Source organism: Saimiri boliviensis, chromosome 3 (genome assembly GCF_048565385.1).
Source record: "Saimiri boliviensis isolate mSaiBol1 chromosome 3, mSaiBol1.pri, whole genome shotgun sequence".
In the NCBI taxonomy this organism is placed as follows: domain Eukaryota; kingdom Metazoa; phylum Chordata; class Mammalia; order Primates; family Cebidae; genus Saimiri; species Saimiri boliviensis.
Window position 1 is genome coordinate 2,349,288 of NC_133451.1, and position 18,864 is coordinate 2,368,151.

Sequence of the window (18,864 nt, forward strand, 5' to 3'; positions counted from 1 at the left end):
CTACTCTCACTGCTCCTTGCAGGTCACCTGGGGGTCCCAGGATACCCACTTCCCAAAGACAGAATCCTGCGAGGGCGTGGCCCAGGATGCAGGCTGCAGGGGTCTTCATTTCTGCAGAAGTTCCTGTGGCCTCTGGTCCTCACTAGAACCCTGATCATGCCCAAGCACACTCCGCCTGTGCCAGTGTGCCTCACCTGCCACCCACATGCCTCCCACCTCCCGGCTGCCCTGGGGAGCCTCTCCCCCACACCTCTAGCTCCTGTCCACCCCATGGGGTCCCTGCACTGAGTCCCCTTTCCAGCATGCAGAACATTCCACAGCACTGTGGATCTGCCTACCTGTCCATCTCCCTGGTACAAGCACAGGGAGAGGTATGCAGTAGGCACTCAATACTTGCTCGCTAAGTCAACACAAGAAGGAGCGGGTCCTGGGCCCCACCCTGGGCAGCTGTGGCCTCTGCCTGTCTGGCTCAGAGTGGCTGCTTCAGACAAGGAGGAACGAGACCCGGGAGACCCTGGTGTGTTGGGTTGTGGGGCGCCACTGAGCATGGGGGGCATGGCAGCCTCAGAAGCAACTGCCTGCTTAGCACTCACTCCCCACACAGAGGGTGGCAGTGGCAGCCAGGTGCACCCCTGGGCTCCTTGGATCCACAGCCTGGCTCAAGGCTAGATGCCTGCTTCTGGGGATTTCGAAGCTGGCCGCCCCGCTGGAAAGTCCTGCTCCCTGGACTCTGGCTGTGGGCTCCTACACGCTGCTCCCTGGACTCCGGGCTCCTGTGCTGGCTTGACCTTCCTCCCACCTGCACTCCAAGCCCTTCACCTCTGGGGGATCCCTTGCTCCCTTTCCAGGCCCTCCCTCCATCCTGAGCCCAAGGGGACTCCATGCCAGTGCCTCCAGGAGGGGAACCCCGGGACAAAGCCTCTGCCAACAGAAGGCCCAGCCTCCCTCCTCCACCTCTCTCCCTAGCCTCCCCCTGCACTGGCCTCCCCTGCCCCCCTTCCCTGACCCCCTGCAACCCCCACCTCCTTCCCCCAGTCACCCCCACCTCCCCCGCCTCCCCCACCTCCCCTCCCCTCCATCTCCCAGGATGAGGGCTTAGGACAGAAGGAATAGCAGAGGTTTGGCCACCAGCAGGTGGACTGAGGTCGGCAAATGGGGCACAGATGACACTGGTTGGGGGAAGTGGCCACTGTCCTGCGGTCGCCTGTACTCAGGCAAACTCGGAGAGCAGACTCAGTGTGCAAGTCCAGAAGCACGGTGTGCCTGGGGGCGGCCTGCGGGAGGGTCACCTGCATGCACCAGACCTGACCTTTGAGAGGAAGTCCAGCCAGGGCCCCCAGGCGCGTGGGCATGGGCATGCGTGGGCAAGCCCTCCCGGGAGCTTTATAGAAGGACAGCAGCACAGCTGACGGTGCCGCCAGTGCCCTGGGACAAGGAGCCGCCTGCGCCCGAGCGGAAGGCCCACAGGCCCCTGCACCTGCCCGGCTCACAGGATCTTTGCTGTTCTGTTTTTATTTTTATTTCACTGTTTAAATTTTACTCTAGGCGCATACTATATCTGGCATTTCTCCCCATGTTATCCCTCCCCACCCCCCGCCGTCTCTCCCCTACCCTCCTAACTGCCCCCAGTGTGTGATGCTCCTCTCCCTGAGGCCGTGTTCTCATTGTTCAACACCCGCCTATGAGAGAGAACATGCGGTGTTCGGCTTTCTGTTCTTGTGTCAGTTTGCTGAGAATGATGGTTTCCAGAATCATCCAAGTCCCTACAAAGGACACGAACTCATCATTTTTTATGGCTGCATAGTATTCCACGGTGTATATGTACCACATTTGCTTTGTTCAGTCTATCACTGATGGACATTTGGGTTGGTTCCAGGTCTTTGCTACTGTACACAGGGCTGCAATGAACATACGTGTGCATGTGTCCTTGTAGAATGATTTACAGTTCTTTGGGTATATACCCAGTAATGGGATTGCTGGGTCAAATGGAATTTCTATTTCTAGATCCTTCAGGAATCGCCACACTGTCTTCCACAATGGTTGAACTGATTTACACTCCCACCAACAGTGTAAAAGTGTTCCTATTTCTCCACATCCTCTCCAGCATCTGCTGTCTCCAGATTTTTTAATGATCACCATTCTAACTGGCGTGAGATGGTATCTGAATGTGGTTTTGATTTGCATTTCTCTAATGACCAGAGATGATGAGCATTTTCTCATATATTTATTGGCCTCATGTATGTCTTCTTTTGTAAAGTGTCTGTTCATATCCTTCAGCCACTTTTGAATGGGGTTGTTTTCTTCCTGTAGATCTGTTTTAGTTCTTTGTAGATTCTGGATATCAGCCCTTTGTCAGGTGGGTAGATTGCAAACATTTTTTCCCACCCTGTTGGTTGCCGGTTCGCTCTACTGATGGTTTCTTTTGCTGTGCGGAAGCTCTGAAGTTTAATTAGATCCCATGTGTCTCTCTTGGCTTTTATTGACATTGCTTTTTCTGTTTTTTAAACAAAGAGAAGAATACGGACCAAAATTGCCTGTCATTTTCTTCAAAGTGAGTGTGGCCTCAGAGAGCTTAGAAAAGAAAAACAAGGTCACCAAATTCTGTGGCCTGTGGGAAGGTGCTCTGTGCCCAAGTGGCCTCTCGGTGCCAGGACACTCCCCCCAAGTTGCCCCCAGCCCTAGGTCTTCAGGCGAAGGGAGGGTCCCTGACTCTAGTGGGAGGAGGATTTCCGAGCCTCCTCCCTCTGGTTTGCTGACTTTGTGAGAGATGCCACTTCTATGAGGTCGGGGGAGCACAGCACAGGATCAGGCCGGGCGCAGAGCTGTGGGAGGGGCTCCAGGGAGCAGTGCTGGTGGATCAGAGACCACACGGGAGCCCTCCCTGAGGAGGCGGCACCCAGGACACTTCCCTCGAGGCCACCTCGTTGCGGGCCTAGCTGAGCAGGCGGCCTGACCCAGGGGTCTGGACTCGTCCCAGCAGCAGCCCCCCGGCTTGCCGCTCCTACGTGGGCGTTCGATGCATCTCAGGGTGAAGTCCCTCCGTCCCCCGCAGGCCCCGCTGAGGGACCCAGCCGATTGTACCGCCACCGCTCCACCTGCGCCCACCTCTCACCCCCATTTCCCACAGGAGGAGGTGTCCGTGCTAAACTCCCGAACGTGGCACTGTCACGTGTGGCTGTGCCCCAGGGTCCCCGGGGTCCTCAGCACGGTCTCAGTGAGGTCTCTCCATGGCCTGAGCCTGGACCAGTCCTGGCCTCTGTGCCCACTCACACTCCTCGACCACCTCACCGACGTCCACATCTCCACAGGGCATCTCTCCCGAGAGCTCCCGTCCCCGCTCTGCCCAGTCCAACACAGCAGGCCGCTGCCCACCGGACGCCCTCCCCGGCTGCAAAGCTTCATTAAGTTCTCTGCGGCCGACTCACTCTTCTGCGCCCGGGACCACCTGCCTGGCAGGGGGATGGGGAATCCCATCGGGAGACAGGGTGTGGCTGGGCAGCGTGGGCCAAGCCCCAGAACCCCTGGGCTCCAGCCTTGGCCCCAAGCAGCTCCGAGATGCTGAGTAGGTGAACCCACGCCTCCTGCCTGGGTGAATTTCAGGCCTGTTTCAGTGCGCCGCCCTCCTGTCTTAGAGCCCCGCCCCACTCCCAGGCCGTGCAGGCTGCCCTGGAGGCCCCCACTCCACCCGACGGGTCCCGCTGGCAGGAAAGCGCCACGCAGGCATCCCCACCAGCCAGGCCGACTGTCCCCACCTGCCCTTCACCCAATGCACGTCACCTCCCTGGCAGCCCCCAAATTATTCAGACAAGCCAATCGCATCCTCCTGAGGGACCTGGGGGTTACCTCGTCCTCTGTGACCACCAAGTCCACCTCCCACAGCCCCCGCATGGCCACTCCATCCCGGGTGTGACCTCGTGTGACCTTCATGGTCTCCTGTGACTAATGAGAGGTCGTGGATCTCACTGTCCAGTGGCAGGTAGCAGGTGGCAGAGCCTCCCTCACCAGCAAAGTGAACGGGGGCACTTGGGACACGTGGCCCCTGATCCGCTGAGGGCCAACAGCCAGCCTGCCTGACTGACATGGGGCAGCAGTCACGGTGGGGTGCAGGCACCGAGGACCAGCCCCACCCAGACCCTGGCACCGTCAGCTCTGCCCGTCCGCAGGTTCCTGCAGAGGCCGGGGGTGCAGGGGGCACTCACCACACGATGGCCAGCCTGGGGATGCTGAACATGAGGGCCGGCTCATAGTCATCAATCATGTCCTGGGTCAGGTACCCGAAGTCCAGTGCCCTGTCCGGGGAAGGGGACAGTGAGCAGGGTGAGGGCTGGCCCACCACAGCCACAGGCCAGACAGACCCCAGCAGGGACGGGCAGCGCAATCGATCGGCACCACGTCAGGAGGCAACACACACCACCCCAGTCCTCCTGTGTGAAGGGGCTGGGGTGGGAGGAAAAGGCCTCGCTCTTCGCAGAATGCCCTGGGGGGCTCAGGCTGGACCTTTCCATCTGCCAGTTCCACCTCCGCCCCAGGAGGCAGGGGCAGGGAGTGTGGGTGAGGGGGCACGGATGGTGCGCGAGGGGGCAGGGAGGGTGTTCGAGGAGGCACTGCGGGGGCATGAGGAGGTGGGGCGGGGAGGGTGGGCGAGGGGGCGGCACCTCGTGAGCAGGCATGCTGGCATTGTGACTTTTCAAAATAAAAGGAACTTCCTGTCAACTTATTTTCTGATAATTTGAAATATCTCTCAAAGCATAAATAGTAAACATTTCCTTTGTAAAAAAGTAACAAACATAGAACGTGATGAGTTAATTTCAAGTCTCACAAACACCATAGTACCACTGGAACAAGAGCAACTTCAAGGTGAAATCTTAACCCAGACGTGCATTCAGAACACCAGACTCCAGTTACTGTCCAAGGCCTGATCAGAATCTGGATGGCTTGCCCGCACCCTTCCCACCACAAAAACCACTCGTTCCGCAGACTTTGCCCAGCAAAAATTCAATCCTGGCCTGCCTGGGGCTGAGGGCAGCTCTGGGGGAACTTCCTGTGTCTCGGGAGTGCCCTAGACCGAAAGCACCAGCTGTGTCTTCCCACAAAGCATTACGCTGCTCCCCAGAGAAGGTGGGGAGGTTCTCCTCACTCCTCACTCCTCACTCCTCACCCCTCACCCCTCACCCCTCACCCCTCACCCCTCACCCCTCACTCCTCACCCCTCACCCCTCACCCCTCACCCCTCACCCCTCACCCCTCACTCCTCACCTCCGCATGGGGTGGGCAGGGACTCCCCAAACACCCCCAGCCCCAAAGCGTCCCTGTCCTCACCTCTCGACCGTCTCGCAGAAGAGCACGATGACCTCCTGCTGCACATAGTACTCTCTGGGAGACTTCACGGGCACCATGGCCGAGACGTAGCTGCAACACAGGGAGACCTGTCAGGCCGCACGTGGGCGGCGCGGGCCTCTCCGAAGCCGAGGGCTGGCATCTTCCATTAAAGCTGCCATACGGGCAAGGCGGCGGGGGCTGGGGGCTGACGCCTGTGATCCCAGCGCTTTGGGAGGCTGAGGCAGGAGAATCGCTTGAAACAGGAGAGGAAGGTCACGGTGGATTGAGATCGCACCACTGCACTCCAGCCTGGGTGACAGAGCGAGACTCCATCTCAGAAAATAAACAAAAATAAATAAATCACGAACTCTAATTTTTTTTCTTATGAAAGCTGATTTACAAAATCTTGGGAAGACCAGAAAACAGAACTCGATTGTGGCTGCTCTGGCTTCCTGGAGAGGGCTGCCCTTACTGCGTTGGTTGATCTTCTAGAGGCCGGTAGATTACAGCAGGAACAGTTTTTATTAACTGGAACCTCCGCAGACACCGTCTGCCTCCGTTTCTTGTCACCTCCTGGGCCATCTCCATATCTTCAGAGGCATCATTCATGCCCAGCCCCCTGGGCCTCTCCAGAGCTCTTTCCCCCAGAGGCCCAAGGCGGCAGATCCCAGCGGACCCCACCTGTGTATTCCCTGCTCACCCCACTCCCTGGAAGGACGCCCCCTCACCCCCACCCTGCACCCTCCAGGGTGTTACCCCACCCACAGATGGCCCTGAGCCCGCCTGGCTCCTCCCTCTGTGGAATTTTCTGCCTTGAAATACCAGGGTGAGCCTGGGAAGCGGGCACTGCCGTCCCCAGCTGATCAGGCCGGGCCCAGGACCCCCGGCCGCGGTACCTCAGCTCGAACTCGGCGAACAGGACGTCGAAGTGCCTCAGCGCCTCCCGCATCTTCTCCGTGTAGGTGTTCAGGTCCCGCAGCGCCTGGTCGCGGAGCGCGCCCCGCACGTCCTCCAGGCTGCGCGTCAGCTCCTTGGCCAGCGGGCGCATGGCCATGCTCTCCAGCTCCCTGTTCATGATGATGGAGCCGGCGGCCAGGCACTGCGGGAGGGGATGCGCTCAGGGACGGGTGTCTCGGGATGGCCGCCTGGGGAACCCTGCTCCACAGCTCGCCCCGGGGAACCCCGCTGCGCGCCCCACGTCCCTCTTCTCACTCCCGAGCGCGGGCCGGCTCGTGTTCCTGGTACTGCAGGAGGTTTTTCTCACGTTCGGAGCATAGTGAGGGCCATAAACAATGTCGCCCACTGTGACCAACAGGGTCCTCACAGGGCCCCAGGAGCAGGCAGGGAGGGGTGGGGAGGGTGGACTGAGGCCCTTGGGTGTGGGGGCTCCATGCAGGGGGAACCCTGGTCGCGTGACCTTTCCCCCCTCCCCATCCAGGTCCGGACCACAGGGAGGAAGGTCGGGGAGCCTGGAGCTCTTCCGGTCTGCACTCGCAGGGATAAATCAGCCGGGCTAATCTGCCCGAAGGTCCCCCAGTCTACCTTGGGAGCCACAGACACTGCCTGTCAACTTGCTCACGGCCAGAGAAACCCAACCTTGCCCCAGAGGGCGATCGCAGCCCTGCCCATGGGGGAGTCCACAGGCTTCTGGGCAGGGAAGGAGGGCTCCTTCGCACCCACAAATCCACCCACATCTGCCCTGGGCACTGCCAAGCGGCTTCCCGGCACACGCTCAGCAACTCAGAATTTCACCAAGCTGCTCTCCGACGTGGGGGCTGAGTCCAGGCCGGGGTGACTCTGTTGCCACAGGCAAGCTGGTGTAGGGGCTGGGGCCTCACCAAGTTTAGGGTAGAACCAACCCACCTCCCGTTCCTTCAGTATGATCAAGCGACGCAAGACAAGAAGCCATTTCCCAGGGGACAGAAGGAGACGGTTCCTGATTTCCCAGGCCCACGCTGCGGGGAGCACAGAGCTTAGGGGCACCAGGACCACACAGGGAGCAGTGTTCTCCCCCACGCTGGGCACAGCGCCCACTCCATCTCACGTGCCCCAGGACCCACTCCATGGAGGTGGAGGGTGAGGCGGAGACGAGGGAGAACCTGCCCGCGGGCCCCCGTAACTAACCCAAGCCTCAGCAGAGGGTGAGGTGGGCAGGGTGGCCACAGGGACGGGGCGGTGGGGGATGAGGACCCCGCACTCCAGGGACTCCTAGAGACGGGAGGTGAGGAGGACGGGGACAGCGCAACAGAGGGCGGTGACCTGGGGGCCGAGGTCAGGCTCAGGAACATGGCAAGGGGAGGAGCCTGGGGGTTCCCCATGATGGGGGACTGGGGAAGGCTGTTCCCGCTACCTCGAAGGGCACCTTCCTCTCGGGGCCTCAGTTTCCTCGTTAGGAAATGAAGATGAAGCTCTGACAGGCTATTGCCAGATGTGGCTGCTGGGGCTGCAGCACAGCTCCCCAGCCCCCGCTGTGACCCGGGCTGCAGGTGAGAGGGGAGCATTTGCTCCTGATGTGGGCATTACCACTATGAAGGACCACTTTTGGCCAGGCACAGCGGCTCACGCCTGTAATCCCAGCACTGTGGGAGGCCGAAGTGGGATGATCACGAGGTCAGGAGTTCGAGACCAGCCTAGCCAATATGGTGAAACCCTGTCTCTACTAAAAGTACAAAAATTAGCTAAGTGTGGTGGTGTGCGCCTATAGTCTCAGCTACTGGGAAGGCTGAGGCAGGAGAATGGCTTGAACTCTGGAGGCAGAGGTTGTGCTGAGCAGAAGTCAAGCCACTGCACTCCAGCCTGGGCAACAGAGCAGGACTCCATCTCAAAAAAGAAAAAAAGAACCACTTTTAGGTTCCATATGTCCGGGAGCCTGAGAGCCTCATAACAATCACATGGGAAATTCATTTGCATGTACAGTTTTGGGGGCACCAGTTCATGGCTTTCCCAGATCCTCCAAGGGGCGCACAGCCTACCAGACTCAGACCACACCCTGTAAACCAGAGTGGACGGAGCTCTTGGAGGAGACACCAGGTCCCTGCACCTGCGAATGCCCACGCACAGGTCTCACAGGGACATGGCTACACCTGCCCACATCAGGACCTCCGAGCCCAGGAAGTGGCTTCCCACCTCGGCGCCGAACCACAGCTGGCCGGCCAGGTTGTCGTGCCGGATCTCCTCAGGGAACTTGACGCAGAAATCCCTCGGGGCACGGTCCTGGGGGATGCACTCATCCATGATCTGGTTAATGATGTTCAGTACGTTGTCCTGCAACAGAAGAAAGACAGGAGAAAGTGCGCCAACTGCTGCGTCCAGCCATCGGCTGCCATGCACTGCTGGAAAACACGCACCGCCAGAAAACACACACTGACAGAAAACATGCACTGCTGGAAAACATCCACCATGGGAAAACACGCACTGCCAGAGAACACGCACCACTGGAAAACACGCACTGCCGGAAAACATACACCACCGGATGTTCACACACTGCCCAAAAACACACAATGCCGGAAAACATGTGCCACAGGAAAACACGCACCGTCAGAAAACATGCACTGTGGGAAGACACGCACTGCCAGAAAACACGCACCACTGGAAAACACGCACCGCCAGAAAACATGCACCACTGGAAAACACGCACTGCTGGAAAACCCGCACGGTGCATGTTACTGCTTTTTAGGGTTATTAAAGTGATAGAGGAGGTTGGGCACATGGCTCATGCGTGTAATCTCAGCTCCTTGGGAGACCAAGGCAGGGGGATCACCTGAGGTTAGGAGTTTGAGACCAGCCTGACCAACATGGCGAAACCCCAACTCTACTAAAAATACAAAACTTAGCCAGGTGTGGTGGTGCATGCCTGTAATCCCGGCTATTCAGGAGGCTGAGGCAGGAGAATTGCTTGAACCCCCAGGAGTTGGAGGTTTCAGTGAGCCGAGATCGAACCATTGCACTCTAGCTGGGCAACAACAGCAAGACTCCATCGCAAAAAAAAAAAAGTGAGAGGAACACATCCATGCTTGCTGAACAATTGTTACAAAAAGTCCAAGCATTCCAGAAGCATCTGGAGTAAAGACTGGAGTTCTTGCACCTGCCCACACCTATCTGTTCCCTAGAGTACAGAACTGGGCGATGTCCCGGGAGCTTTCCATGCTGCTGTGTGGATTCCACCCGCCCTTTCCATGGCTGCCCCAGCATCCTCATGGGAGGACAGCCTCCTCCTCTGCGGACCGACACCCAGGCTCCCTGCAGCCATGAAACAGTGACTGCCCAGAGCATCTCTTTCTCTGGACACCTGTACACGTTTTCCTCAAGACAGATCTCCACAAATGGAACTGCTAGGCTGACAGACACACATAAAATGTGATGTTCACCGCCAACTTGCATGTTGCTTTTATTTATTGGGACTACAAGCCTGTGCCCTCTGAGGTCTCCACAACAGTCAGGCAGCAGAGTGATGTCAGAGCGACACTAAATGATACCCTCCACAGAACACACTCCACGGCCTGTCCTGCAAAAGGCCGGCGTCCCCTGTGTGAGTACAAGGGGCCTCAACACCAGCAACCACAGGAGCCATGGGCTCAGATGGACTCTCAGCTGCTGGGGAGCTGCGAAGCCCTCATCTTCCCGGAAGCTCAGTGCACTCCTCTGCAGAGTCAGGGCCACAGACCATGTCTTAGGGTCAGAAGAGTACAATTATGTCCAGGCCAGGCAAGGCTAGATGGTGTCCCCTCCCACCCCTCTGGAAACAGCAGTCAGTCCGTCCACACTGGAGGGGCTGCTGCTTTCACAACGTGGAGACCCTGACTCCACCCCTCATGGCTGTTCAACCAGGAACAGGTCACTTCACCTCTCTGATCAGCCAGGCCCCCTTCTGTAAGCTTCACTGCACAGTGACTTCTGGCTGTTTGTTTATTTTTAGACACAGGGTCTGGCTTTGTCCCTCAGGCTGGAGTGACGTGGCGCAGTCATAGCTAATGACAGCCTCAAGCTCTGGGCTCCAGCCATCCTCCAGCCTCAGCCTCCCAAGCGGCTAGGATTACAGGAGTGAGCCAGCATGCCTGGAAGCAGCTTCTATTTTAAAGACTCTTTAAAATTATTTTACTTTATTTCCTTATGTTCAAAATATAAAGTCTAACAGACTGTTTAGAACACTTTGCATGTATGAGGGAAACAAACCCATTTTTTAAATCTTAAATTGCATTCCATCCTTTTCTGTAAACTTGTCCTGTTCTTTAAACACTGACTATTCATTCTGTAGATTACAAAGACACTGGAAGCTTAACTTTTGCCTTTAACTCGTTAAATATGAAATCGATACACATTCACCCAATAAAGCCGGAGACAATGGGAAGGTGGAGAAGCAGGAACACGTCCTTGGGGAAACACGACTGCAGGTGGGGCACATTTCCTTCTAATTCTCATCCTCCAAGGGCTGTTTTCAACCAAAACTGAGACGATCCATGTTCATACTGTTGGATTCTGCTGCTGCTGCTGCTGCTGCTGCTGCAACACGTTATTACATCTGTCACAAATCCAACTTCTGATGGATGGTGACACGAAATTCCAGCATATGGACCATCCTGTTAACTCACTCCTTTCTCTGCTGCTGGGCACTGACGCTGTGTCTAATTCTCCACCTCCACGTAATCTGCACTCACCACTGAGGGGCACGATGCTCTGATTGTGGATTACCTCCTTAGGACCCGCTGGTTGCTAGAAATGGAATTTCAACATCAAAAGTGCAAAGTGTATTTCCAGGCTCTGAGATGCTACCAAATGGCTTTCCAGAAAGAGTACACCAGTGGACAGTCTCACCCTTGGCAATTTTTAATCTCGACCATCCCTCCTTTCTGCCCTCCAAGGCTTGACTTATTTTTCTTAGGAAGAAGACATGAAAACTCACTATGAGTGGGGAAGCATGACCCTTCTCATGCAAGAAATCAGTGCACTAAACTCTGAAGGAAATTCTGCAGTGTAAGAAAAATGTTAAGTCTTTTACATACGAAAAATAAAATTCAACCAACAGGTGGTACTACTGTCGCTTCTTTTTAAAAGATTTTCTGGGTAGGAAGGTCCTTGCTCGCAATTCAACAAACAAATGGGCAAACAATGGCAATCATAGCAACAGACAGTGCACGGTAACCGGCTGTGCTGAAGAGCCAGCCAGGTGCCACAGCTTGTCTAAGGCTGAGGAGCCTCTAGTGGCCATGCTTGGATTCACTGCCCACCCCGCCTGGTCTGCCAGAACGTCAGCTGCCTGAGGGAAAGGCCTTCTGCTATTCACTGATGAGTCTCCAGTGCCTAGAATGGTCCCTCACACACAGCATGCTGCAACAAACATTTGCTAGGACTTCTAACTCCAGCCAAGACGGAGTAATAGGAACCCAGTGTACCCCACTCTCAGCAACAACAGCGATTCCCAGGACATTGGGCATCAGGCCACAAAGGACAGTGGTCGCCAAGAGGCAGGAAATAAACAAGGTGAGCCCCACCACTACCCCAGCTCACTGCCTTGAGGAAAGTTTCGCGTCATGGAACAGGGAACAGGAACTCGGGTGGAACCCAGGCAGGTGGTACTCAGAGGGCAGGAGGCAGAGAAGAGAGAGCTGCACAGAGAGAACTCTGGAGATCTGGGGAGGGTCGCAAGGGTGCAGCGGAGCTTTCTCCCTAACGCTGCAATTAGGGAGAAATGTAAAACACTAAATGCCTGAATTCGCAGCGGAGAGCTGATCAACACAGGCCTGTGGGGAGACAAGGTAAGGCCAGGAAAAGACACACCTGAAGGACTCGAGGAAGCAGTGGCAAGAGCCCTCCAGGAGGCTGGAGGAGCACGAGTGCTCACAACCCACAAAGCACTGAGTACAGTACTCAAAGCATCTTGCCTCCTCCATGTGAACAGCAGTTAACTCTAGACTAAACACAGCTCTGGTCCTGCCTAACACCTTAAAAAACAAGACCCAAAGGAGTACACCATTTCTAAGCAAACTGCATCACAGAACAACCAAAGATATTTAGAGTAATACAGAAATAGCCCCCAGCAGGGTGAAATTTACCATGTCAGATACCCAGCAAAAAAATTACCAAGCTTGCAAAGCATGAAGAAAACATGACCCATGACTAAAGGGAAAAGCAATTGAAATCAACTCAGACTTGACAAAGATGATCAGGGACATTAACATGGTTGTTATAACTGATTCCCAAGTGTTCAAAAAGTTAACTAGATAAAACAAAGAAGCTAAAAGTCCCGAACTGATTTAGAGATGAAAATGACAGTGTCTGAGATGAAAAAATGTACTGCATGAGATTAACATCAGATTAGATATTTCAGAAGAAAACAATAGCAAACTTAAAGACAGCAATTGAAACTAACCCAATGAATCAGAAATAATAATAGATCATCAATGAGCTGTTAGACAACTTCAAACGTCAAATGTGAATGTAATTCAAGTCCCAAAATGACGAGGAATTAGATTAAAAAAAAATTTGAAGGAATAGTGGCCAAAACTTTTCCAAATTTAATAAATATAAACTCACAGAACCAAGTTAATGAACCACAAGCCCAAGACACATTTTTAAAAACTGTACCAAATTACAGCATAATCACATTGATCAAAACGAATAAAAAGGGAAAATCTTTAAAGTAAAAAAAAAGACAAAAAAGATGTGTTGCATATAAGAAACAAATTCAAAAATGACATTAGATTTTTCATCATAAATAAAACAAGTGAGAAGAGAATGGAACATCTTTAAAGTATTGAGGGGAAAAAATTATCAACCTAGAATTCTGTACCCAGCAAAAATATCTTTCAAAACCAAAGGTAGAATCATTTTTCATTTAAACAAAGGCTGCAAGAATTCATGACCAGTAGATTTGCACGATAAGAAATGCTAAAGAAATTCTTTCAAGCAAAAAGAAAATGACACCAGACAGAGATATATACAAGGGAATAGAGAGCACTGGAAATATTGACTACATGGTAAATATTCAAGATCCTTTTTTTAGTATTTAATTTTCTAAATTTTTAATTTAAAAAATTGACCATTTAAATGAAAAAAATACCCTAACAATATAGTGTGAGTCTACAACATATAAAAGTAAAATGGACGGCTACAACAGCACAGGGTCCAGCAGGGAGAAACAAAATGAATTACCGGAAGGTTCTTATATGTATATGAAGCTGTTTAATGTCACTTTAAGGTATCTGTAATTAAAGACAATTATTGTAAGCCCTAAAGCAACCACTAAAATAACAAAACAAAGAGTTCTGGCTAATGAGCCAACAAAGGACACAAAGCAGAATCATAAAAAATAAATAAAAGACCTTAAAATTATGACAGGAAATCATTGAAGCCAATTAATTAAAAAGAAGGAAAAAAAAAAGAGGAAAGGAGAATAAAGAAGAAATGGGACAAACAAAAAACAAATAGCAAATGACAGACCGAAATCGATGTCAAAGGTACAGTAAACAAAAATCATCTAAAAACCCCAAATAAAAGACAAAGGTTTTCAGATTGCACAATAAAATGAGACCCAACTATCCGCTGCCTACAAGATACCCACTTTACACATAAAGACACAAACAGGTTAAAAGTAAAAGGAGTTTTTAAAAGTGATGTTCACACCAATCATGGTGCCGGAGAAGAATGCTGGAGTGGCTACATGAACACTGAAGCTGCTTTCAGACAAAGAGTACTACCAAGGACGAAAAAAGTCACTTCATAATGATAAAGGGGTCAATTTATTAGAGCACATAACAATCGTTAACATTTATGAGCCTAAAACGGGCGTCCCCAAACTTTTTACACAGGGGGCCAGTTCACTGTCCCTCAGACCATTGGAGGGCCACCATATACTGTGCTCCTCTCACTGATCACCAATGAAAGAGGTGCGGCGGCGGGGGGGGAGGGGGCCGCATGTTTGGCGAGTTTGGGGACGCCTGGCCTAAAACATTTCAAACTGCATGAAGAAAGATGACATAAACAAATCCACAATTATAGTCAGAAACTTCAGTACCTTTCTCAATAACTGATAGGACATAGAAAGTAAACAGAAAATCAGCAAGGATATAGTAAATTTTAGCAATGCTGTTAAACAACTTGACACGATTGACGTTTACAGAACAGACCACCCAACAACAGCCAAATGCACATGCTTCCCAATTGTATATGGAACATATACCAAGAAAGACCAAATTCTGGGCCATAAAACAAGCTTCAATACATGTAAAAATAATTCAAGTCATACGAAGTATATCCTCTGACTGCAATGGAATTAAATTAGAAATCATTAACAGAAAGATCTCTAGAAAAACCATAAATATTTGAAAATCAAATAATACATTTTTAAATAACTCATGAATTAAACAAGAAATCAAAGAGAAAAATCACGAAGTATTGTGAATGAAATGAAAGTAAAAAATATAACATATAGAAATTTATGGAGTATCACTAAAGCTGCAATTAGGGAGAAATGCAAACCACTAAACGACTAAATTAGAAAAGTAGGAAGGCATTCACTCTCTGACCTCAGTTGCCATATTAAGAAATTAGAAAGATTCTGTTTTAAAGTCTACTATGTAAAAATAAAAAAAAGAGAAACTAGAGAGAAGAGTAAATGAAACCCAAAGCAAACAGAAGAAAGATACAGCAACAAGCAGAGCACAAATTTAATGACAGATACAAGATTAAAGCAATAGAGAAATCAACGAAGCTTAAAATAGTTCCTTTGAGAATATCACTAAAATTGATAAAACTCTATCAACACAGTTCAGAATGAAAACAGAAGACACAGCAATAACAGGAACAAGACAGGTGATGTCACTGTGGATCCTACATACACTAAAAGGATTATAAGGAAATATTATGAACAACTTATGCCAACAAATTCAACAACTTAGGTGAAATTTCTTAAAAGGCATAAACTACCAAATCTCTCTCAAGGAGAAATTTCTGAAATAGTCCGAAAAACCCTTTATCTATCTATTCAAGAAATTGAATTTGTCGTTAAAAATCTTCCTACGAAGAAAACTCCAGGTCCAGATAGAGTAATAGTGAATTCTACCAGGTCCAGGTAGATTAACAGGGAATTCTACCAAACGTTTAAGAACTAACACTACACACACTCGTCCAAAAATCTGGAAAGGAGAGAATCCTTCCTGATTCTTCTATGAGCACAACATTGTCTTGATACCGAAATCAGACAAAGACTATTCATGAATATTGATCCAAAAATTCTCAACAAAATTTTAGGAAACTGAATTTAATAATGCATAAAAAGGATAATATATCACGAACAAGTGGGATTTATACCAGGAATGCAGGGGTAATTTTTTTAACATTCAAAAATCCACCAATGTATGCGTATGCTCCTCTTGGACCAAGTAAGGCAGAGTCTCTGGGATGGGGTCCCGGCATCCACATTTTTTTAAAGCTTTCACAAAAACTGTGAACCATTGAGATGGTCTAACATCTGCATTTTCTTAGTGACATGTCTGATCTCTTCTGTATTTTTAGAAATCATTTTTATTTAGGGCCAAATATTGTCTTTTATCTTTGTGGCATATTTGTGATACTCAGCTGGTTCTATTATTCTCTTTCTAGCAGGGAACTAAAATGATGCCTCTTCCATCATTCTGTAAGACAATAACACACCAAGAGTGCCAGCTACCCTGGCCTTTCGGTGCTATGGCATCTGGCAAACAAATCCTTGTTTTCTGTTTCTTGCATGTGATGATGGATGAGTCACCCAGTCTGAGTGGATTTAGTGTTCTAATTCATGAAATAAGAGAATTGGACCAGATAAGCCCAAAGTTTCTTTCAGTGCTAGATAATTATAACTCTAAAACAGCTATAGTGAGATGCCTGAATGTATATACTGGCATGAGATTCAAACTTTTGGCAGCTTGACACGGTTTACAATTTGTTTATGTGATACCATAGCTATCATATGCAAAAAACAATGTCACATTATTCAAAAAGAAAATAAATCAGAATTTCAGTCAATCAGCCAAGTGTTTCCCGTTTCAATGATACAACTGAGTACCGACTACGTACTAGGCACTGGGATGAATTGGTGAATGTTGTGTGTAGACACAGCCCTGCCCTCATGGCGTCTGCATGCTTCTGCTACTGTTGGGTGATGGAGTGAATACTGATTAAACTGTCAGCCAGGTGCGGTGGCTCACGCCTGTGATCCCAGCACCTTGAGAGGCTGAGGCAGGTGGGTCAGGAATTCAAGACCAGCCTGACCAACATGGAAAATCCCCATCTCTACTAAAAATACAAAATTAGCCAGGCGTGGTAGCCCATGCCTGTAATCCCAGCTACTTGGGAGGCTGAGGCAGGAAAATTGCTTGAACCCGGGAGACAGAGGTTGCAGTGAGCCAAGATTGCAGCATTGCACTCTAGCCTGGGCAACAAGAGAGAAACCCCATCTCAAAAAAAATAAAAAATAAATCAATATTTATTGAACAAAAAAAAACCCACCAATGTAATTTACCATATTAAAAATAACACGATAATCTCCACTGACACAAAGAAAGCATCTGAGGAAAATATCTAACATCCGTTCCTAATAAGAACTCTCAGCAAGCTCTGAATAGGTGCACCTGCCTGGGCCTGACAATATCTAGGAAAATCCTACAGGTAACACACGCGGATCTTCAGGGAGAAAGCACTCATTCTTCGGCCATTAATAAAAGATGTTTGCTCTCACCAAGTCTGTTCAACTTTGTCCTGGAATTCCAGCCAGTTCAATAGGGTGACACACACACACACACACACACACACACACACACACTCATGGCATCCAGACAGAAAATGAAGTGAGGATTATCTTTAAGTGCAAAAAATTTAACAGTATCTACAAAAAGCTACCAAAAATAAGTGAATTTAGAAAGTATGATATTGTAAAACATGTTTCGTCTTCTTTCCATTTCCTGACATACAGCTCCCAAAAAGCCTTGGAATCTCCAGAATGCTACGAGTTCACGGGTGGCTGGGGGGCCCTGGACGGTGTCAGGATGGGGGGCTGGTCACTGGGAAGATCAAGGCATGTTGGAAGGTTGGGACTTTCGGCCCCACCCCCAACCTCCGGGGAGGGGAGACCACTGAAGAACTGGGAAGTTCTCAGCAGTAGCCAATGATGTAATCAGTCATGGCTCTATAATGAGGCTTGCACAAACACCCAAAAGGACTGGGTTCAGAGGGCCTCCTTCGGGCTGGCAAACACATCTGCCTGCCAGGAGAAGGGGACACCCCAACTCCACAGGAACAGAAGCTCCTGCCCTCGGGACCCTCCCGAGCTCGGCCTGTGCACCCCTTCATCTGGCTGTTCATCTGCACCCATTACTACATCCTTTATTAACAAGCCAGAACCATAAAGGAAGTGTTTCCCCGGGTTCTGTGAGTCACTCTACAAATTCATCCAACCCAGAAGGGGGTCATGGGAGCCCCGATTTATAGCCAGCTGGACAGGAGCACAGGCCACGCCTGGTCCTGGGATCAGTATCTAAATGGGGGGGGGGGCGCGTCTTGTGGGACTGAGCACTCACCCCGTGGGGTCTGAGGTCACTCCAGGTGAACAGTGTCAAGATGGAGTTGAATAGGGGAGCCCCCACTGCTGTCCCCTGAAGAACCTGCTGGGGAATTACTCGGGGTGTGGGGAAAACCCCACTCATCTACTCATGGAGTGTTGAGCGACTGCAACAGTAGAAAGTAGGAAGAAAACCCATTATCTAGATTCCTACAGAAAGGTTTTAGGATAAAAGATATAGTAGCACCAAACAATCAAAAATTGACATTTTGAGCTGGGCACAGGGGGTCACGCCTGCAATCCCAGCACTTTGGGAGGCCGAGGCAGGTGGGTCACTTGAGGTCAGGAGTTCAAGACCAGCCTGGCCAACATGGTGAAACCCTGTCTCTACTAAAAATACAAAAATTAGCAGGGTGTGGAGGTGCACAGCTCTTTTTTTCAATTTAATTTTATTTTATTGCATTTTAGGTTTGGGGGTACATGTGAAGAACACGCAAGACTGTTGCACAGGTACACACGTGGCAGTGTGATTTGCTGCCTTCCTCCCCTTCACCCGTATCTGGCATTTCTCCCCATGCTATCTCTCCCCAACTCCCCACCCCCCCGCTGTCCCTTCCGTATTTCCCCTCAACAGACCCCAGTGTGTGATGTTCCCCTCCCTGTGTCCATGTGTTCTCATTGTTCTACACCTGCCTATGAGTGAGAATATGCGGTGTTTGATTTTCTGCTCTTGTGTCAGTTTGCTGAGAATGATGGTTTCCAGGTTCATCCATGTCCCTACAAAGGACACGGACTCATCCTTTTTGATGGCTGCATAATATTCCATGGTGTATATGTGCCACATTTTCCCTGTCCAGTCTATCATCAATGGGCATTTGGGTTGGTTCCAGGTCTTTGCTATTATAAACAGTGCTGCAGTGAACATTCGTGGGTGCACAGATCTTAATCCCAGCTACTCAGGAGGCTGAGGCAGGAGAATCGCTTGAACTTGGGAGACAGAGGTTGCAGTGAGCCGA

The 18,864-nt window shown here is 50.7% G+C and overlaps 1 protein-coding gene across 6 annotated transcripts in view; it reads right to left on the reverse strand.

Annotated features, from left to right (window-relative positions):
• The window catches only part of ZFYVE28 (zinc finger FYVE-type containing 28), a 152,662-nt gene that overhangs the window by 63,231 nt on the left and 70,567 nt on the right, over positions 1–18,864 (reverse strand). For all 6 annotated transcript variants that reach the window (XM_039468455.2, XM_039468454.2, XM_074395791.1 and 3 more), the window contains 4 exons: positions 8,446–8,583; positions 6,216–6,418; positions 5,320–5,409; positions 4,200–4,289 (listed from right to left, as the gene is read on the reverse strand). In XM_039468455.2, coding sequence (XP_039324389.1) covers positions 4,200–4,289; positions 5,320–5,409; positions 6,216–6,418; positions 8,446–8,583 — 521 coding nt within the window. The remainder of the gene's footprint in view (positions 1–4,199; positions 4,290–5,319; positions 5,410–6,215; positions 6,419–8,445; positions 8,584–18,864) is intronic.